Source organism: Cuculus canorus, chromosome 12 (assembly GCF_017976375.1).
Source record: "Cuculus canorus isolate bCucCan1 chromosome 12, bCucCan1.pri, whole genome shotgun sequence".
Classification (NCBI taxonomy): domain Eukaryota; kingdom Metazoa; phylum Chordata; class Aves; order Cuculiformes; family Cuculidae; genus Cuculus; species Cuculus canorus.
The window spans coordinates 10,169,952-10,189,785 of record NC_071412.1 but is presented as its reverse complement, the minus strand read 5'-3'; the positions used below and the strand labels follow the sequence as shown (position 1 = coordinate 10,189,785).

General features: G+C 46.0%; 1 protein-coding gene across 14 annotated transcripts in view; it reads right to left on the bottom strand.

The window, feature by feature from the left end:
- Positions 1-2,985: 2,985 nt before the first annotated feature.
- Positions 2,986-19,834, bottom strand: part of CHD2 (chromodomain helicase DNA binding protein 2) — an 89,779-nt gene continuing 72,930 nt past the window's right edge. For 13 of the 14 annotated variants that reach the window (XM_054077561.1, XM_054077559.1, XM_054077558.1 and 10 more), the window contains 16 exons: positions 19,559-19,651; positions 18,904-19,077; positions 17,846-18,021; positions 16,338-16,379; positions 15,145-15,284; positions 14,482-14,623; positions 14,193-14,343; positions 12,738-12,860; positions 12,287-12,415; positions 11,386-11,526; positions 10,032-10,166; positions 8,491-8,669; positions 7,985-8,084; positions 7,242-7,458; positions 6,638-6,887; positions 2,986-6,528 (listed from right to left, as the gene is read on the bottom strand). In XM_054077561.1, the coding sequence (XP_053933536.1) occupies positions 6,195-6,528; positions 6,638-6,887; positions 7,242-7,458; positions 7,985-8,084; positions 8,491-8,669; positions 10,032-10,166; positions 11,386-11,526; positions 12,287-12,415; positions 12,738-12,860; positions 14,193-14,343; positions 14,482-14,623; positions 15,145-15,284; positions 16,338-16,379; positions 17,846-18,021; positions 18,904-19,077; positions 19,559-19,651 (2,526 nt within the window). In that variant the 3' untranslated portion in view covers positions 2,986-6,194. The remainder of the gene's footprint in view (positions 6,529-6,637; positions 6,888-7,241; positions 7,459-7,984; positions 8,085-8,490; positions 8,670-10,031; positions 10,167-11,385; positions 11,527-12,286; positions 12,416-12,737; positions 12,861-14,192; positions 14,344-14,481; positions 14,624-15,144; positions 15,285-16,337; positions 16,380-17,845; positions 18,022-18,903; positions 19,078-19,558; positions 19,652-19,834) is intronic. The other variant, XM_054077564.1, reaches the window with a different exon arrangement.

Here is a 19,834-nt window from a genome sequence, read left to right as displayed (position 1 = left end):
CCAGGTTGGAGTGGTGCCTTGTTACTGTATTCACTCTAAAGCAGATTTCCTCCACCTGTAACCCAAGGACCCTTTTGAGAGCTCGATTCTGTCCTAAATTCTGAGAATTTTACCTTGAGGTTTTATTTATCTACAGCCAAATCAGAAATAACAAAAGAGTTGGGGGGAGAAAATACAGATGATAAACTTATTGGAGCCTCACCTCATGTTGCCCTTCTCCGCCTCATCCCAGAAGGTGGGATGTGCACCCCATTGATTTAGTCTTTTCCAGGCACTGCTCTTGGCCCCAGTCGGGTCTGGAGAGAGGTGGGTGCTGGTCTCTTCTCCCAGAGGATAGGTGATAGGATGAGTGGGAATAACCTCAAGTTGTGCCAGGGGAGGTTCAGATTTGACATGAGGAAAAATTTCTTCACAGAAAGGGTTATCGGGAAGTGGAACAGCTGCCCAGGGAGGTGTTTGAGTCACCATCCCTGGAGGTATTTAAAAGTCGGGCAGATGAAGTGCTTAGGGATATGGTTTAGTAGAGAACAGGTACGGTTGGCCTTGATCTCAGAGGTCTTTTCCAACCTGGCGATTCTATGATTCTATGTTACTGCCCTCTAATGAGGGAAACCAAAACTGCAGAGCTTTTTGTTCACTTTCTCTTTGTGAAAGGCTGAAGGGCTCCTTGTCCCTGCAGCTGGGGCCAGGGAAATGCTGAGGTCGGATGGCAGAAACTTAAAACACATATTAATTTGGAAAATCCATGCAAAGACACCCAGCACCATCAGACCTGACCTCCCTCTCCTTCAGAGCCCTGAAGAACCAGCAACTTCTGGAATGAGCCAAACCCACCCCCCGCTATCTCTTGCGTTAGCTCAGAAGAGCTTGGTTTTAGCCAAATCTGCAAAGTCCTATTAAAAACTGCCCAGAGCAGGGAGGGGCGGGGGTTTCCCTCCCGCGCTGCCTTGTCAAGACATCCCCTGCATCTCCTGGTGGGACAAAGAGCTGGATGTAAGGGGATGGTGACCCCTGGGTGACCAGGATGCTCCCATCACCATTAATCATGTATGGCACTGAAGCTTCTGCAGGAGGTGAGTGGGGAAGGCACAAGCCATGCAGGGGCACCAGGGAACAAGGGCAGTGGTGACCCTATGGCATCTCTGAGAGGTTCAACTTGCTCTCCAGGTCATGCTCCTTGGCTGGTGGTGCAGCCCCAGCTCCTGCAGGCAGCCCCTGGGGACTCCAAGGTCCCATCCCATCCCACCTCTGTCTAAGGCACATTGTCTTGTGGTGAACAGCTGCTTAGGTGCTGCAGCCTCGTGTCTCAACTATGGTTTTAAGTCCAATTTGGGCTGTGCCTGCCCATCCCCTGGCCTCAGGCCAGAGCCCTGGCTGTTCTGAGCTTCCCCTCAGCTGCTCGGGGTGAGCAGGGACACCACAACCGCCAGCTGGTCTTCACACCCGGGTTCTGGGAAGAACCACAACTGCAAATATTGTCCAAAAAAATGGCTTTTTGCTGGGAACGAGCTGCCCTCTAGAGGGTCCGTTCCTGCGCAGCATAGAGCAAAAAGTTTGGGCTTCTCAGGCTCCCCATCCCCTCACCGGGGTGGGGGTGAGGCAGGGCTGGGGCTCCCTGCGGCTGCACCACAGCGTTGCTGACCACCATGGGCCATGCATCCCCTTCCCATGCAGCGACCACTGCTCCAGGCTGTGCGACGCGGACACAGCCCAGCCTTGGCGCCTGCCCTGCCCAGCACCCTGCGGTGGCCACAGCCATGGAACACATCCTTATGGAGGAGACGCTCCTGTGGGACCAACTGGACCTGGCTGATGTTGAGATGTGGGAAGCTGCGCCACGCTATAGGGTCATTGGCTGGTGAAGAGGCCTCTGGATTGAACTGTTTGCAGTGTAGTTCGGCAGATCCAGCTTGGCCAGGCTGAGCTCTGCCAGGAAGCCGATGCCAACGTGCCCTGACATCAGGGTACCCATATCCTTACCTGCCCACTGCTCCAGCTCCTCAAGCCTCTGCTTCTACAGCTTTCCTGGGGTTACCTGTGGGTAAGAGATGAGCCAGTGCTGGATTAAAAAAAAAATCACTCGTCTCAGGGGGATTCACCCCCTGTAATGCCAGCGGGGACAGCCGGACCAGCTCCCCCCAGTCCCTGCGCCTTCCTCCAGCCAAGCCCCTCTCCCTGCGGTGGCCCCACGGCTAACAGCCACTCACTCTTTCCATTAGGAAATCCATTTTTCAGGGGCGTATAACTCAGCTGTGAAATTTCACTCTTGGCTGAATCTTGGCTCAGCAGCAAAGAGGGTGGGAAGGGCTGGACCCAGCGGCTACAGGTGTGAAAAACCCTTTTTACAAAGAGCCCTTAGAACTTGGGAGAAACGAGTAGAAACCCCTGCACCGCGTCTTGCTGTGCGGGCCTCCGCGTGAGCGGCTGGAGGGGAAAGACCAAATCAAAGCAGCCCACAGGATGCCATCTGCATCCCACCGGGGGAGAGGCAAGTCCTGTCCAGGAGGGACTGCAGACAGAGCAGACACCACAGATGCAGTGGGAGCCACACTTCTTCTAAAGACAGGAGAATTCTCCCCAGAAAGGGTCCAAAAGAGGTTTACGCATCTCCAGAGATCCATAAAAAAAATGGAGGTTGGGTAAACCCATAAGCATTGGTATCATCCTGAAAAATCCTGGTGGAAACGAGTAATGAAATGCATGTCTTCTCCTGATCGGGTGGAAATTCCCATCAAAAGGAGTTTCCAAGTCTCTATCACTACAGAGTGTGAAACTATGTAAACCAGCCAAGAACATGCTTATTCCTGCACGGTGAAGACAGGCATCGCAGCACGCCTGTGGCTTGCAGGAAAGCGCCCTGTGATCCCATAACAGCCCTAGTTTCAGGCACTCACCCTGTGCTTCCACCAGATGTGCCACTGTACCGAGGGGCTGCAGGACCCCCAGACACACCACGCTGGCGCGGTTCTGAAAATCTCAGTAACACTTTTTAATATACAAGAATCAAAAGTACAGCAGTTTTACAATGTAGGAAAATTTAATACATACTATATAAACAACATATTTACATCAGAAATCACTAAGACAGTGGCATTTTTTTCACAAATATAAATTAATATTAATTACTGTTTTTAGTCAACAGGTTTAAAAGTCCATTTTTACAGTAAGAGTCCTTCTCTCCCCAGAGGGGAGGTGGAGGTCAGGAGGAAACGGGTGAAAGCAGAGCAGTATTTTTGTGTGGATCACTTAAACTGTTCAGACTTCAGAGACCTGGTAAGTATCCACTCTGGTTGGGCACCACATTGCCTGTCCACAGCAGGTTTCAGTCTGCAGGACTTCCATCGCGTGAACTCACAACTTTACACCATTTCCAAAGGGGTCAGGCTGAAAACCTCATTTAAAAAAAAAAAATAAAACCTCGGCAAGTTGCTACTTTTTCCTGCAAAGAGACTAGAGAGAACCCCACAGCTGGTTCGGCAGAAAGAGCTGTACCAGATGTTGACACACAGAAAAATTGACGTTTATGGCTGTGGACCTGTCCCCTCCCACTCACACCCAAGTGAGTGTGTCTGGTTATGGTCCCTATGGTGAGTGGATATAAAGTGTGTGTGTGTGTGTGTGCGCGCACGCGTGTGCCCTCAGGGAGGACTTCCTCCCAAATGTAGTTCTCCAGCTTCCTTAAAGCTAAAGCCAGTGAAGATCCATCCACCATGAGTGAACAAAACTGTGTGGCTTCAGTACCAGGCTAACGTGACAGTAGAGACGGCTCTTGGGTGGATATGGGTAAAGCTTTTGCTGTTGCACAAGAAGGAAACCCCAACCAACCTCACACCTGGAATGTGGGACAAGCAGAACCCCCCCAAGTATGGTCACAGAAAATGCCTCTTGCTGGGGTTCAACATTTTCCTGCACCAACCCTAACACTGGTCTGGCCAGAATTGCCTTTTGCTACAAGTGTATGGCACGAACTTCCCATCACGACAGCACCGCTTGGTGAACAAAAAGAGCAATTCTCTGCCCCTCTGAGGATTCTTCCATTTTCACATTAAAAGCTAATACCTCTGAAAAGAAAGGACCTCTTTGTTGAATCCCACAGCAAGCACGTCTGCAATCACAGCTTAGTGAGAAACACCGCGGAAACGTGCTATCCTAACACCTCCCATCACCTGGCAGCTTCAAGGGGGCTGTGGAAGACTTGCCTTCACCTCCTCCCTCGCAGGTAACACAAGGGTAACACTTTCTTGGGGCAGTACAGTGCCCCTAAGGAAGCAAAACTGCCCTGCATTTGGTGGAAATCTTGCAAAATAAAAAGGAGAGGAAAATACTTCCGTGTCCCATTACAGCAGCAGGCTCAGAAAGGAGTGAGTGAAGGTAGCAGTTTTCAAGGGATGCATCGAGGGAGACATGGGGGCAATAGTGTCGGTTTATGCGCGCCTTCCAAGGCACTGGCTGGAGTCAGGAAGCCAGCCCTGAACAGCCATCTCCTCTCAGTCTTTTGGGGAAAGGACATCACAGCTTATTAGGGTCAGATGCTGGCAGCTTAATATGAGGCTCAGCTTCTGTCTCCCACCAAAAAAAAAAAAAAAAGTCTGGAACAGCCTGGTCTTTAATACTGAGCTCCAGGAGGTGACACATCCCCAGACACCATGCTCTGCGCAGCCCGACTGTTGGGAGAGCTTTGTGGGCTCCAGGATGTCACTCTATAAACAAAGATCTAAGACCTGAAAAATAATCACCCGAGCTACTTCCAGCCAGCAGTCTGTGTGCAACCCCTCTCACCACACCAGTCTCCAGGCTAGACACTGTTCTGCATCATATGCTCATATGCGGTGGAGTGCTTGCTCTGAAGCCCACTGAGCTGGGCTGCAGATTCCTCTTTTCCCTCTGCCATGCTGGGCTCTTAAGACATTTGTTCCCAGGATTTTTAAGGACCCTTGAATGAATTCCTCATTCTCTTCCTGCTCACTTAGGTGCTAAGTCCCCAGGCACATTTCCAATTTAGGCAGACAGGTGGTCATCCCATGCAGATACTTTTAGCAATTTGGAGCTACTGCTGACTGCCGGAAGGGTGGCAGGAAGGTGACCATTTGCTGAACAGTGATCAGTCCTTTGGATTCCTATTTAACTCTGCTCTACTACTCCTTATCCTTCAGTTGCAGTAAAGGTTTGTGATCACTGTTTGTTAAAACACAGTGGAAAATAACTTGCCCAAAGACTGGAGCACCTCAGTGGCAGGGGGATTAGGAGCTTCAGGATCCCCAGATGCCCAAGCCATCTTTTAACCTTGCAGCTCCCAGACAACATCTATATGTTCCTGACCATACAAGCTGCCTAGCTCTGAAGAGTTTTGTTACAAATTCCTGAGCTCTGTCCACTGGGAAATAGTGTTTACACCCCAATTCTTTTCCTACTGGCCTTTACTAAGGAAGTCTGCCTCTCCCCTCAAACCCTTTCATATCCCAAAGCCTCCTGGAGTCACGATTTACCAGTTCCAGCCCTGAGGTGGGACGAGGATGCCCTGCACCTCTTCTGCTGCAGGGGACACAACAGCACTCAAAGCAGAGCCTGTTTCTTGAAATGGATAAAGACATAAGAAATGATAATACAGCCAGAAAAGCAATGGATTGTCACCAGTATGGCTCCAACTCCTTTGGAGTCACTCTGCAGGGATGTCGAGTCCCTTTTTCAACCATGCTTGGCTACTGAAGGACTTTCCTGTCCCTCCTTGAATACTTAATCTCATTGCCCTGTGCTGGTTACACACAAAGCGCAGCCCAACCAATTTATCCCCAATCCCAAAGCAGCATCTGTCATGTTACATCGAGTCAGAGGAGGCACACAGCCTTCTGCACAATCCTAAGCAGCATTGATCTGCCTTCTCAGTTTGGGGAAACACTGGCTGGGGAAAATTCCCTTGGGTCCATTGGACTGGGGAAAACAAAAACAACACAAAGAATGAGGCAGCAAGGTTGGTTCCAACGTTCAATAGCAGAACAGAGGAAAGGAAATGGGAACCCAAAGTAGAACCAAAAGTTAGGGAAAAATCTTCCTCCACCTGCTCCTCCAAAATCCTCCTTGACCCAGCACAACGGTAGCAGCATGTTCAGAGTTTCTGGTTGCTGGCTTGGAGAAACCAGCTGCTGTTGCATCAAACCAAGTATTTCAGACGTGCGCTTTCCCCGTCTCTGTCACTTTTATGCTTTCCTAATGTTCCAGTTATAGTCTGGATTGTTTTTCTGTTCTAATGACCTATCCAGAGGTGATCTGTGATCAAGAGGTGACTTGGAATCGTGGGGGGATTTCTGAGAGGGGGGCGAGCGAGGGTCTGACACTCCAGGGTGAGGTGGAGGGAGAGGCTGTTTGTAATCTCCCGATTTGTCCGTGTGGAAGGACCGGTAGTGGTCCGAAGGTCCTTGGCCATGGTATCCCATGGGTGGTCGGTGATCAGACATCCGTCGGAAATCCTGCTGGTGGTAGTTCTGAGGTCTGAACTCATCAGATCGTCGACGCTTGGAATCATGGTGGTGTCTGCAAAGAGAAAACAAATGGAAATCAGTTCCCAAGGAAAGCCTGGCCACCGTGGCTGGCAGCATCATTGCAAACTCCTCCCAGCCTTCCTGAGATGAAAGGTAATTACCTGTCATAATAATCTCGGTGGCCTCTGTGGTCTCGGTCACTGTTGTACTGTTCATAGGGTCTCTTGCGGGAGAGGTTATTTGGTCTGTAGTTTCCAGAGCTCCGGTGAGGGTCTCCACGAGATCGCCGATCCCCATAGTGATGGTCCTTGTACCAGTGCTGCTCATACTGGTGATGTCGCTCCCCACCCCACATCTGGTTGCTGTTGCCACCGTAGTTGAACTTTCGATCCCTCTGCCATTCTCCTCGGTCTGCAGTGAGGAAAGCACCGGTAAGTGTCTTTCACACTTTAGTTCGAGCCCACTACACTTTGCCAAGTTCTCAAAAGAAATCTGCTGTATCCCTTTTATTTTCTAAACTATGCGGGCCCAATTTTATTTAAACTTCTTTATCATCATTCTAGCAAATCTTATTCTGTCCTGTTTTTAATACTCTTTTCATCACTATATCATCATGTTTTCCAGTTCAGCAATAAGCACAGTGATAATATGTGTTCCATCCCCTCACCTTTAAACCTGACCAGCCACAAGCCCCATAAAGATCTGTGTCCAAATTTTGTCTGTTACGTTAGAAGGGATGGTTTCTCCTGGCTTGCCAGCACTCACCTGTGTTGCTGAAATGTCTTTTGTTTGGATGGCCATAGTTGTCCCGTGGGTGCCCATGCATCTGCTGCTGGGCATGGGAAGGAGGCAGATGCATCTTCTGGGAGTGAGGATTGTGAGGCATGTGAGACTGGGACATCACTGAATCGCGGCTGGAGCCTGAAGGCTCTGGGCGGAATGGCTTCTTCATGCTAGACATGTCCTCCTTCTTTTTTTGTTCCTACAAAGTTGAAGAGAAGGTTACAGCTCAACTGCTTTTCTACCAAAACACTCAGACTATGTGAACAACTGCTTTGTCCGTCAGGCTCTAGATTCGTCTGGAGAATATCCATGCTGTGGGCCACTGACCTCTTCGTGAGGGCTTTGTGAATCAGCTGTGCCCAAGAATGGTATGAATGGCAACGGTACAAGTGTGGTGAAGGACAGGTGCAGTTCTGCTTCACATGGCTCTGCTCCTACAACCTACCGCACAGCGCTCACAAGCTTTTCACCCTAAAGGTCAACTCAGCACTATGTGCCACATCAAGCAATGCTTTTTCTTGGTTAGAACAGCCAAGACAAAGTGATCAGTGTTGTTCAGTGAGAGGAAAGTGGAGGCAAATACAACCAGGACTGTTTACATGTTAAGAATACCACAGACCACCAACAACAATAAAGGAAGCCCATGAGAAGAGGCAGAAAGCATTGACACTTCAAGTGCAAGAAGCTTTAGAGACAGCAGGGAGGGAAGGAACTTCAGATCTCACCTCTTCTTCCTGCGATCTCTTCTTATGAGCCATCTTGTAGAGTTTGTGTAGTTTTCTGGCATCAAATTCTGTGAATTTTGACACAAATATCCAAAGGTTCCTAGAAGGACATGAACATTTCCTGTTAATTGCTATATCAGCAGTTTAACTACCATCTGCTTTCAAATCAACATAAAATCAGTTCTACTCTTTCTGGAAAACAGTCCCAATCCAGCTAAGGACAGGACAAACAAGAGAGCTGGAAGGAAGAGCTTCAAAGCAAAATAAAGAGGTTTGCACTGGTTTATCTAAAGTAGGTCTGAGATCAGTTTAAATGAAAGCAGCACAACCTGTACACAAAACCCTCTGAGACTGGTCATGACTGAGTGGGCTGAGGAATGCAAGATTCCTCTTCCAAAACTATGATAAAGAAGAGACAAACAGCACACCCATCCACATAAAATCCAGCAGCCCCTATCATTTTTAAATATCACAGACCATTCAAAGGAAACAAAACTGTCCCTCACCTTCTCCACAGTTTGATAAGATCCTGGTCACTGTAGGCTTTAAGGCACTCGGAGATGCGGTCCCCAATTTTTAGCAGGCAGTTTCGTGTATGCTCCAGCTGTTCTTGAACCGTTAGTCCCTTATCAGGTTTATCAAGTTGCTTCAGTGCTTTTTTCACGGGTCTCATCCTTTCCTTGCACTTGAGAAAGCAACAGAGAGCAGAGAAAGCAAATCATTTGGCACAAGGCTCTACACTGTTCCCTTGTCAATCAGACAGAGAAGGAAGAAGCTCATTAGCATGACTTATTAGATTTATCTGACCACTAGGCAAGGAGAAATCATCTATGAAAATAGTGATTTGTTAGACATGCTGGAGGAAATAATCAGGAAGAGACAAAACTCTCCCCATCTTCACTGCACCCCATTACAGAGAGGAGCAGTTTGCTTTGAAAACCGTAATTGTACACGGTCAGCTCCTGCACTGATCCCACGGCCAGCGGGAAAGCGTAACCAAGCAATGAATTGCTGAGCCAACAGCCCCAGCTGAATGAGTGCTCACTCAATAGCCTCCCTGTCCATCCCCATCCATGGTCACTTTAATCTATCACTTTCATCAAAACTGGAAGTCACGAGATGAAAGCACTAACTTTTTCAGCTGCGCACATCAACTTTGTGCACAGAGAGTAAATCAGACAGGTTTCTACTGCCTGACTGGACCTTTCATGCACCACAGAGGGAACGTTAAAGAAAAAAACACACAAAAATAACACAGGACCTGCAGTGAATACAAAGACTTGAACTTAGGGAACTGTTTTTAAAAAGTGATATTTCAGCATTTCCCTGGGCAAGTTAGGCCATGGAGAGACTGCCATAATGACTTTTTGCTGAAGGCTACTTTTAAAAGCCTTGAAGCTGTGTTTGCTGCAAGAGCATTTATACAACTAGAGAAGTGCCTACAGCTCAGACAACTCTGCACCTCCTACAGCCATACAAGGTCACCCTCAGAGCTCTCCTGTACTTCCCCACTTGGAAGAGCCCCAATGGCTCCTTGGCTTCTACAGGAGAGACTGCTACATAAGGCTGCATGGTTTTCTGTAGCCCATGCCTGTCAGATGAGCAGTGGGAATTTATCAGCTGAAGAAGAAAGCCCTTCTTCATGCTCTGTTGACATGCTGCCCTCCTCTGCCCTGGCTGGCACCCCTGGCAGAACAAGATGAACACACGCACTCATGCAAGGCTGAATTTTGAAGAGAGCTATCTGAACCCTTTAACAGCACAATTACTTGGTGAGAATCAGAAGCTGAAAGAGCTTTGAAGTTTCTTTCAGCTGAAGTGCCATTTACAGCAGCCAGCTGGTAGGCACAGAGGCAGCAGGTGGACAATGTCACACAGGGCTGTTCTGCCATGGTCTCAGATTGACCAGAGGAAATCACCGTGGGGCATTAGGAGAGAGCTCAACATGAATACCTGAAACAAATCCTTGGATGACATGTCAGCAAACCTTGGTTGCCTCGCGGGGCTCTCTGCCACTGCCCTCCCATCTCCCAAGGAAAATACTCACTACGCTGAATGTTTCTTGGTCCAGATCGTCATCCTCATCTTCTCCAATGGGGATTGGTTCACTCCCTGCTGTAATGTGGACGGGACCTTGCGATCTCCTCCCTTTACTTCCAGATTTGGCTTCACCACCTTTAGGCTTTATAAGGACAAATGACACACATCAGATGATGAGCCAGACTGCAGAATCCTAAGTGATCCAACTAACAACCTTTGTTAGCAACACTATTATTACTTTGTTTGCAATGCTATTGTTACTAGCAGTTGTTAAACCCTGGGCACCACTCCTACAACTTTCCTCCCAAGATCTCAAACTGTTTAGCTGCAATGCCGCTGTTCAGCTTTACATCATCCCTGAGGGAGTAGAGAGAAATCCGAGCCAACATTTGGGACTTGAATACCATAGTCATACTCTCGGAGGGAAAATCAATGTTGAAGACTTGGAAGAGAGCTTAAGCTAAAGAATATATTGCAAAGGACAACACTCAGAGCAGTCTCATATCTATGATGAGCCGAGACTTCATGTGATATCACTAGTCCTCAGACCATCTGGAAAGCAACTTCAAATCGTGGCCTGTTAGTGTAATTTCTACTCATCTGCAGTCAAAGTTCTTTAGAGTCAGTCACACCAAAACTCACTGGAAAGCAAACTTTCCCCCACGAATGCTGCAAAACTTCTCGGTTTGTACTTATGACCTCAGTGTCAAAACACACTGGGCATACAGTACATACCTGTTCCTTGGACAGGTACATCAGCTTATTATTATGGAAGCTTTTACCCTCTTTCCAATTAGAAGCCAGCCTCAAGGCAGTTGTACCCAAAAGCCAAGGGACATTTTAGTCCACAGAACACTGTTGATGTTGAAATACTCATTCTGGTGAGTCCTCAACAGCCATAAGGACAAATCACGGTCTTGAGAGGGTGGAGACTTGGATTACTTGGGGTGAATTTAAATTAGAGGGAAATACAGACAAGGAGCTGTCAACCCTATGATAAATGACAGCTAAATGGAACTTCATTCTGAGTGCTCCAGGCTCTTCCTCTTTTCTTCCTTAACATAAAGCTATTCAGCCATACTGCTGTCACAGGGACAGCTATATTTTAAAAGCAGTCTGACAATATCTCTTCCTTTTTGCTCACATTTCATCAAGCTTTAGGGTAGATTGCCTTTTCCACTTTTTGTCACAATTCTTCACAAGAAGTATTTAGGAGGGTTAAAAAAGAAGTACCACCGCAATCCACAGTGCCTCATTGATGTCTCTTCACACAGGGCCTTTAACAAATCATAAGTTTCATAGCTTGCCTTCTGCCCAGAGACTTTCCTATCTCTTAAACTGCTCCTGAGAGTACCACATACCTTTTCTTTCTTGTCTTTTGTCTTCTTTTTCTCTTTATCGCTTTCCTTTTCTTTTTTAGTGGAAGTCTGTTTTTCCTTGTTCTCTTTGTTCTCTTTCTTCTTCTGTTTCTTTTTCACTGGGCTCTTTTCCAAGCCATCCTCCTAGAAAAATCAGTTACAGCACAAAACTTTAGTCCCTCAACTCATGTACACTTCTTTGCATAAAACTTACATTCTTGAAACACAGGTATTTTTTGAGGTCCATTCAAATTTGCCCTCACATCTCTTTAACCAGAGAACGACCCCTGCTTGACCAGCTGCAATCCACCCACCCAACACTTGACAAAAAGGTATAAGAAAATAGATGAGCCCCAACCTGTAACTAGCTGTCAAACTGTAGATAAGCACTGCTTTCCTGTGCCAGCTGCGGTAGAGAACGCTCAGCCCCTAAGGTAGACACTAATCAGCACATGAACAAAAACCCTTAGACTACAGGCCAAACCGCTCAAAGGCAGAAGGTTTTCTAAGCAACGGCATGACCTTGGTAAACTCCAGCTTCTCCACTGGCTGACATACTGAAAAGGAGAGGGAAACAATTCTTCCTTCCTTTATAAGGGCAACACACTTTTTCCTGAGACAAGGTTTTTCCTTCAAGTCAATATGTGGATGTGTGTGGCCATTCCAGCATCCCCCAAAACATTTAAAGCACTAATCTAAATGAGTGGGTGGGAAAGGTCCTTGTTTCACCCCAACAGCTGTATATATGTTTTTGCGAGTTTGCCATTCTCTTACGGGAATGCACTCTGTAGCTCTCCCTGACTCAACAGAGCATTTGCTAGGGGTGCTTCTCAAGGTGAGTTTCTTCAGTAACAATATCACTCAAAGAAACCTGGAAAAGCTGCTCTCTACCAAGCTGACTCACCTTGACTTCACCTTCTTCTGACTGGTTGTCTGAGTGCCGAGGAGAGGAGAGTTCATTCCCATGTTCATCTTTGATTTTGGGAGCCTTATTCTCTTTCTTTACTCGTGGTTTCCTCTTCTTTAACTTACCCTGGTGAAAACACAGAACAAGTCAAGGCAAGAAAATAGCTACAGCTACTTCCCGAGGACAGACTCCATCTCCTAAAGATCTCACAAATAGCTTCAGGTCTTGCAGGGTGGCAGGAAACCTGATGAGCCTGAGTCCTTCAGTTAGTGTAATAATTACTTGCCTCTTAGTAATTATAATTTTAGTATCACAATGCAAACAGACAACAGACCAGTCCATATTCTTTCAAGAAGATGAAGTTGAGTGACCTGGAAACACAGGCTGTCTCCTGCCATCAACCAACCACTCATCCTGAAACCCTAAGAATCAAGCAGCTACATCTCACCTCTTCCCCATCTTTCATGTTTTCTTTCTTGTCCAGATCTTTCTTCAGCAGTTTCAGTAGATAATCAACACGGGTCTGGAGCTGTTTTCCCTGAGGTTTCTTATCTGTCTCAACAGGTAGGATCTTTGATAAAAAAGACAAAAAAAAAAATACACCCGCATGAACCTACCAAACCTTGACAAAAGAGATACACAGTAGCAGCAGTCCTTCCAGGCCTAGCAAAGGATTGGAGATGCTACACCTTCTGGGGAAAATAAGTTTTCTTCCAGCTCCCACAGACTCTCCCTGTCTAACCAAAAGTGAAGCTCCTAGCAAACATCCCTCCCCTTGGCCTATTGCAGAAGTGAAAGGACCTCAAGGCAGCTCTTTAGATTATCTATGATCTTCCTTGGAAGTGTGCAAAAAGAAGAAAAAAAACCTTTGCAAACAATGCTTGGGACCTTGAGTTGCAAAACTGAGTCTACTCTCTTAGACACATCAGATTTGTTTGTGACAGCCTTGCCACAGCAGGCTGGCCCCCTCTGGTAACCTGAGACGTTGCTACAGCAATAAAACAGATTATTTTTTTTTTTTAGTGAAAAACAAGGCTGCAAGGTGCCAGTTTGTGGAGTAAGTATCTTAGCTTGCCAACGAGGTTACCTTCATACTTCATTGGAAATTAGATGGCATGTCTCAGGCAGCTGTTTCCATACTAAAACACCACTCTGAACTTCATACAGGAGGGCTCTCAGCCACAGTCTGATCTCTGCTAAAAACACTAGTGGGGATGTCATGGGAGTGTCGCACATTGGCAGCAAAGCTGGTTTAGAGATTCTCGATGTTCCTCACCCCTGTGTTGCAGTTCACTCTCCTTCCATTGTGCTGACAAAATGGATGGTGGCTTATTTTTAACCTGGACCATTTCAATATTAATCCCATAAACAGTTCTTATGGGAATGACTGAGGAACAGAAGAACTAGATTGAGGCTCTCCAGCTGGCTTTGTAGCCATAGCCAATCATGGAACTACACCCTCAAAGCTAACACAGACCAGTCTTGACATAAACAGTGTCAAATCTGTGGCAAATTATTTCCACGCAGAAATTCAGACTCAGCTTCTTGTGAGATGCTCAAGGAAATATCAAGTCACGATTATGCAATGCACCCTCTATAATGTGCGTATAACCACACATGTCAGCATTACCATTTTCTTCCTGAGTCGTTTCAGTGTGGTTCATATGGTACTGTTCAGAGAAAATTTACTGCCAATCAAATAACACAACTCTGCTTTCCATCAAGCTTGCAACATTCCACAGAGGTCACTGTTTTCTTCATTATTACTATTATTATTATTACTATTATTATTATTATTATTGGAGCAGTTACAAACATAAACTGCTGTTTCTGGAGTAAATCAAACATGTTCTCTATGAACACTGCAAAGGACCCAATGCAAGTAACATGCAAAGCAACCTACCTTATCAGATAACTTCAGTTCTGGATCTGTTTTAATTAGCTCCCAGTTTCCATAACCATGCTCGTAAATTCCCACTAACAAGCGAGAATCCTCCTCCACTCCCCAGTCTACATCAAAATGGGCAGCTTTGACACGGCATGTCAGGCGGTACCTAAAGGCATTTCAAACAAGAGCTACTTTTAATGCTGCAGAAGATAAAGCAAATCCATATATCTAGGCTATTCTTTTTCCACTACAAAATCCAAATTCACTGAGCCTCTTTCTGCATTGCCTACTTAGCCAAACTCACTTTTTCCTTTCTTCTGGGTCAGCAGGAATGGATTTGTGCAGCATTTCAAACTCCTCTTCATGCTGGATGATGGATTTCACGTTCACTTGAACACCGGAGATCTTGATAGTAGGACCTCTCCTTTTTCCAGGTCCTTTCCCTGCTCAATAATAAAACACAGCACCTAAGCGAACTCTTACAGAAAGAAGTGCCTCTGTGAAAAAAGGTCTACCCACTGTATCTCCAAATCAACAGCACAGAACAGTCTTACAGAGAATGGGTAATGATGCCAGCTCTGGGAAGTGCTAATTGTAGATCCAGCTTTACCATGCAGTACACAGCACCAGCTGATTCTCAATCCAAGGAGCAGTTAAAATATGATCTGTTCTGCCTTGTGGTCCAGCATTAAAGAAGCTGACGACTTCATACTCTCCCCAAGAAAAATCATGTTTAGCTGAAGCCAACAGACACAAATGGCACTTTCAGTCTGAACATAGGACTCAGGGGTTTCTCTCTGTTGGTGAGAGCTGCCTGGCAGAGATGGGATGGTTTAAGTGCGTGCTTGTTCTTTGCTTTTAAGTTGCAGTGTAGCATGTCTCTCTGTCCAGCAAGGGAACGGTTCTCTCATCTGCTCCATTAAACACTCCCAAAAACACAGTAGCAGCACATAACACTCTTGCTTACCTTCTCCTGGATTTTCTTTCAGCTGCTCCTCGTATTCTTGCATTGCTGACACACAGCTATTGTGGATGAGTTCTCCTAACCTCTTCAGATCTGCCACGGACTTATCCACCAGCTCAGCATCCCGGGCAATACACTCCAGTCTGGGAAAGGGGGAAAAAAGAATTGCAAGTTTTGTATTTGATACAGCATATCAGTCACATCCTGAGCAATTGCTTCATAGCTTTTAGCAGTCAATGCTGTCTGTGTATGAATGTACGAAATCTGCACAAGCCCAGTTTGTGCAGGAAAAACACAGTTCTAGTCTTTTATTAGGTCTAACAGCTGTAGTATAGTGTAGATGTAGTATACCGGAATCCAGTCCTTCAGATTTTTTAGTATTAAAGCAAAGGTGAGAACTGTCTATCTTGGGAACAACAAGCACGATCTGTGATTGGCCAGTATTCCTTCATGCCTTCCCAATTCCATATATTAACTCCATTTGATGGTCAAAAGCTGCCATCTGCTGTTTCTCTTGCCTTGCTGAAGTTAGTAACATCAAGACCTACACACGAGCCTTGTGTTTCACAACAGAAGAATACAATCAACTGAAAAAAACCCCAGTCATTTCTTATGCAATCCATGCAAGGACCCCTGCCTCAGCTCTTAGACCTCAGCAAGGGCTACAGCATTCCAGACACAGTACATGTGCCCATCTCCCTTCCTCCCTCATTTATGTTGGGGTACAAAACTTGTGCAAGGCTCTACAAACACATGCTAGAGGACGGTGTGTGCCTCTCCCCACTCCCCTTCAAGAGGGATATGGCAGCAAGAGCAAGATGCTCCAAATTTACTCTTGAAACTAATATGTACAGAGAAGCTTGGCAAGCACTTGCTGTTGAGGCAGCTGCTCCCCCTCCTTTCTAGGCAGAGGGGAAATGCCCCAAGGGCCAGACTCTGCCAGCAGGATGATGCTGTGTACAGCCCGGCGCCACTACTGCTCAGACTGCTTTTTGGCCAGCAGTCATCAGTGCCTATCATTGGAGACATGAAGGAATGTATGGCAGTGCTTGGGTTACTGATCACACGACAGCAAGGCTTTGTGCTGTCCGCGGAGGTTGTATCAAACACCCAGAGCAGTGTGTGTATGGCTGTGCTTAGAAACACCACGTTCCCTTCGTGATAACCCTCTGGAGCAGGGCCAGGTTGGGACTTACCGTTCAAGAGGCAGCCCAAATTTTTTGTAAGCCTTGATAAACCTAAGGAAAAAAAAAAAAGAAACCAGAAACTAAACCAACTGCCAGCAAAAGTAGGTCCAATATCACATATACACTTAAATATATTAATTACAGCCTGCCATATTTATCAACTTTACATTCCACACTGATTAGCTAAGCATCACTCAGGACTGGGAAACCTAATCCATTAACCCCCACAAAGAGTTTTGTGACCTCAACTGGAGAAGAACACAACATTATTATGAATGTTGGATGAGGAAAAAAAGAGGAGAGTCATAGCTGTAGCGTAAAAAAAACTGAAAGAAAGCATTGGCTCAGACCATGTTGGTAATTATTAACTTCATTTTTCCAAGGAGAAAAGAGGCATTAAATCAGTGTCATTAGTAATTTTTTAATGCTCAGGCTGTAACTGTAACAACCATCACAGAAGAGCCAGACGTGGTGCAATCCATCACAGGGGTCCGCAGACAAGGATTGCTATTTATTTTTATGTCATATTTTTATTGTGTAAATCACTGCTGTGGCTAACACACAACTTCAGAGCAAGAGTCAGATACTGTTGCTGCAACTGAGCAGCGCCTTGTGCTGAGAGTAGACCCAATGGCTTCAATTAGAGATTACTTTTTAAACGAGTTATTTTTTTCCCCCTTTTTTTTTCATTTTGTGCTCTTTCAGCCTCTTTCTGCTATAATCACTATAACCCAAACGGCTGCTACTTTGCACATCACAACACCTTATCTATGGTTTCAGGCTGGGTACGGGGCAGCTACCACAATCCAAAAAGTCTGATCACCTCCTGTTTAAAATTACATCAACTCAAGAGACAGAGAGAGAGTCAAGGAAAACTCACAATTGCCTCTCTTCCATCTTTGGCTGAACATCTAGGCAGAGTCATAGGACAAAGATCTTTGGGAAAGGCTCAAGAGTTAGAAGACGTGAGAAAATAATGTTCCAGAATTCAGCCCCTAGCTGACTTCAGAGACATAGTGCAGAAAAGGGTAATAAACACTGGGATCAACTGGACCAGTGCTTTTCATGGGATTATTTTGCTAGAGCCTGCCTTTCACTTAAGCTTAAATCAGCAGGACTAATGCCAGAAAAATGTCAGGAAGGCCAGAGTCCTCAGCTTTTCCAGCTGCGTATTTCATGGTACTTAAGACCTCACATGTAATATGGAACTAGCTCAATTCCCTTGTCCCAGGAAAGGCAGTTAAAAACAAGAATTAATTTTAGGAAGATACCAGTTTCACTGCAGCCTGACTAAAGACAATCTAGTCCATTTTGCATAGATCTGAAGGTTAAGGTCACCAGCTGGGAGCAAACTCAATTATAAAAAGGTGCGGAAGCTGGTCCAGTAAACCAGCTCTATTATTTATATCACTGACATGCTTACAGCTGAACACCTCCTGGATTAATTTGGGGTTTTCTTCACCTGCATGAGAATTCTATATTTGTTTTTTGAACCGTCCCTTGTGCTCAGCACTGACCTCCTGATTTCTGCATCAGTAAATCCTTCAACAGTATCTTTTCTAACACTCCGAGGACGCCCCCTGCGCTTTGGTCTCTTCTCATCATCGGTATCATCGGTCTCACTTTCAGATCCAGATGATCTCTGAAGCCTTCTCTTAGTTTCTGCATCTGATTCACTGTCATTTGTCTGAGCCTGTATGTACCAGAAAAAAAGCAGTACAGTTAACAGCTGCTCATCTGCCAACCTTTTCTGTCCCTCCCGCACACTGGCACTATTTCACATGCAGATTGTAAAATATCTCAATATCTCTTCCTGAAGATGCAGAAGCTCATCTAATCAATTCAGAGAAGCTGTACACCCTTGCAGTTTTCAGCTAGCTAAGACTCTGGTGGTCATCCTCCCTTCACAGCCTTCTAGCCAGCAGTTTCAAAATTACATTTTACTTAGGTATACAATACATTAATCCACATTGATTACTGTGGTTTTGTGTCACAGACCCTTAGGCTGTTCTGAAAACCAAGACACCTCAGAAATTAATCTGGAACCATCCATAATGAGTTATCCTTCTCTCTAGTTCTCACTCTAATGTTTCCCTTCTCAGAGAACAGGTCATAACCCCTTAAAGTCCCATATCCCTGCAGAAATTCCTTGCGCTGCCTGCTTTCTATTGGATTGGGAAGATGTCATCCCTTTGCCTGCAAAAGCCACATTTAGGCAAGAGCAGCTCAGTTTGCTAGAGAGCCCAAGGAAAAGAAACATCCAGAAAATGGCATAAATTGCAGTAAAATTTGCATTATACAGTTGGAAACTTTTCCCTGTGCTTACTACAGGTTCACTTTGTTTTGCCCAATAAGACAAAATGAATGGTACCAAATCTAGTACAGGCCCTCACATTGCATTACAAACCATGGGCTCAATGCAAGATGCCAAGAAGATGTAAACGTGCTACCTCTGTGCTTTACTCGTAACCAACTTCAAGGGAGGGAAACACTCAGATGGCAAGAAGGCTTCCCTTGAGCATTGCCTCTGCCAACTCTTGCCTCCTGCCTGTCGGGTCCTTGAGACGGGCAGTACCTTTTTCGTTGAGCTCCGGATTCGAGGCAGCATGTAGATTTCCTCCAATTCTTTCTGCCTTTCTTCCTCCTCCACCTTTTTCCTCTGTTCTTCTGGAATGATATCGTCCCAGTCCTTCTGGGACCGCTCATCCAGCTCTGTCTCTTCCTCCTCCATGGTTGCAAAGTTGGCCACCTTTTATAAGCAAAGAAACACTTTTAGAAATTCCCTTCCCTGGCAGAAATACCTCAGAGCTGTCTGCTAAGCCTCAACTCCTTCCCCACAGGAGTTTTGCCAACATTTCCATAAGTACTTTATAATTGATCCCTATGTTTCTACATTCCTGGTTCCTTGCCACATCTTTGGGCTAACAGCTTTCGAGGAAGTACGTGCAGTTTAAGAAGTACTGCTGAGCCTTTGTAAGTTATCCGTTTTGTTTCCAAATTTGGTAAATTCTGCATTTCATTCACAGCCTTCAAAACCTCTTATTTGAAATGAAATCCACACCTACACATCTCCCCTGCTACCACACCCTGACAACCCCTCAGCACATTGTCTTGTACAGGTCTCCTCCTCTCATCAGGCCTGATTTGTCCTGTCTGTTACTGATCTACCACCATGGCAAGATGTGGGGAGCCACATTCCCGCACCCCACACAGAGACGAGGAGTCCATACCTTGAACTGGGAGAGGAGCTCGTCGGTGGCACTGGTGGACACTTCATTCTCTCGTGTTTCAGCCAGACGCAAAATCTCATCAATGTCCATCTCCTACCAGTCAGAAAGGAAGACTAATAAAGCGGAGGGTGCCAAGCACAGCAGGGAGTAAGAGGCTCTGAGAACAGACTCGTGGGGTGCAATAGCTAAATACACACTGTGCCGATACAAGCTAAATAAAGTGCAAATATCTGCAGGGTGTCTTCACGGGCAGGGATGAACTATCTCAAGTGGTAC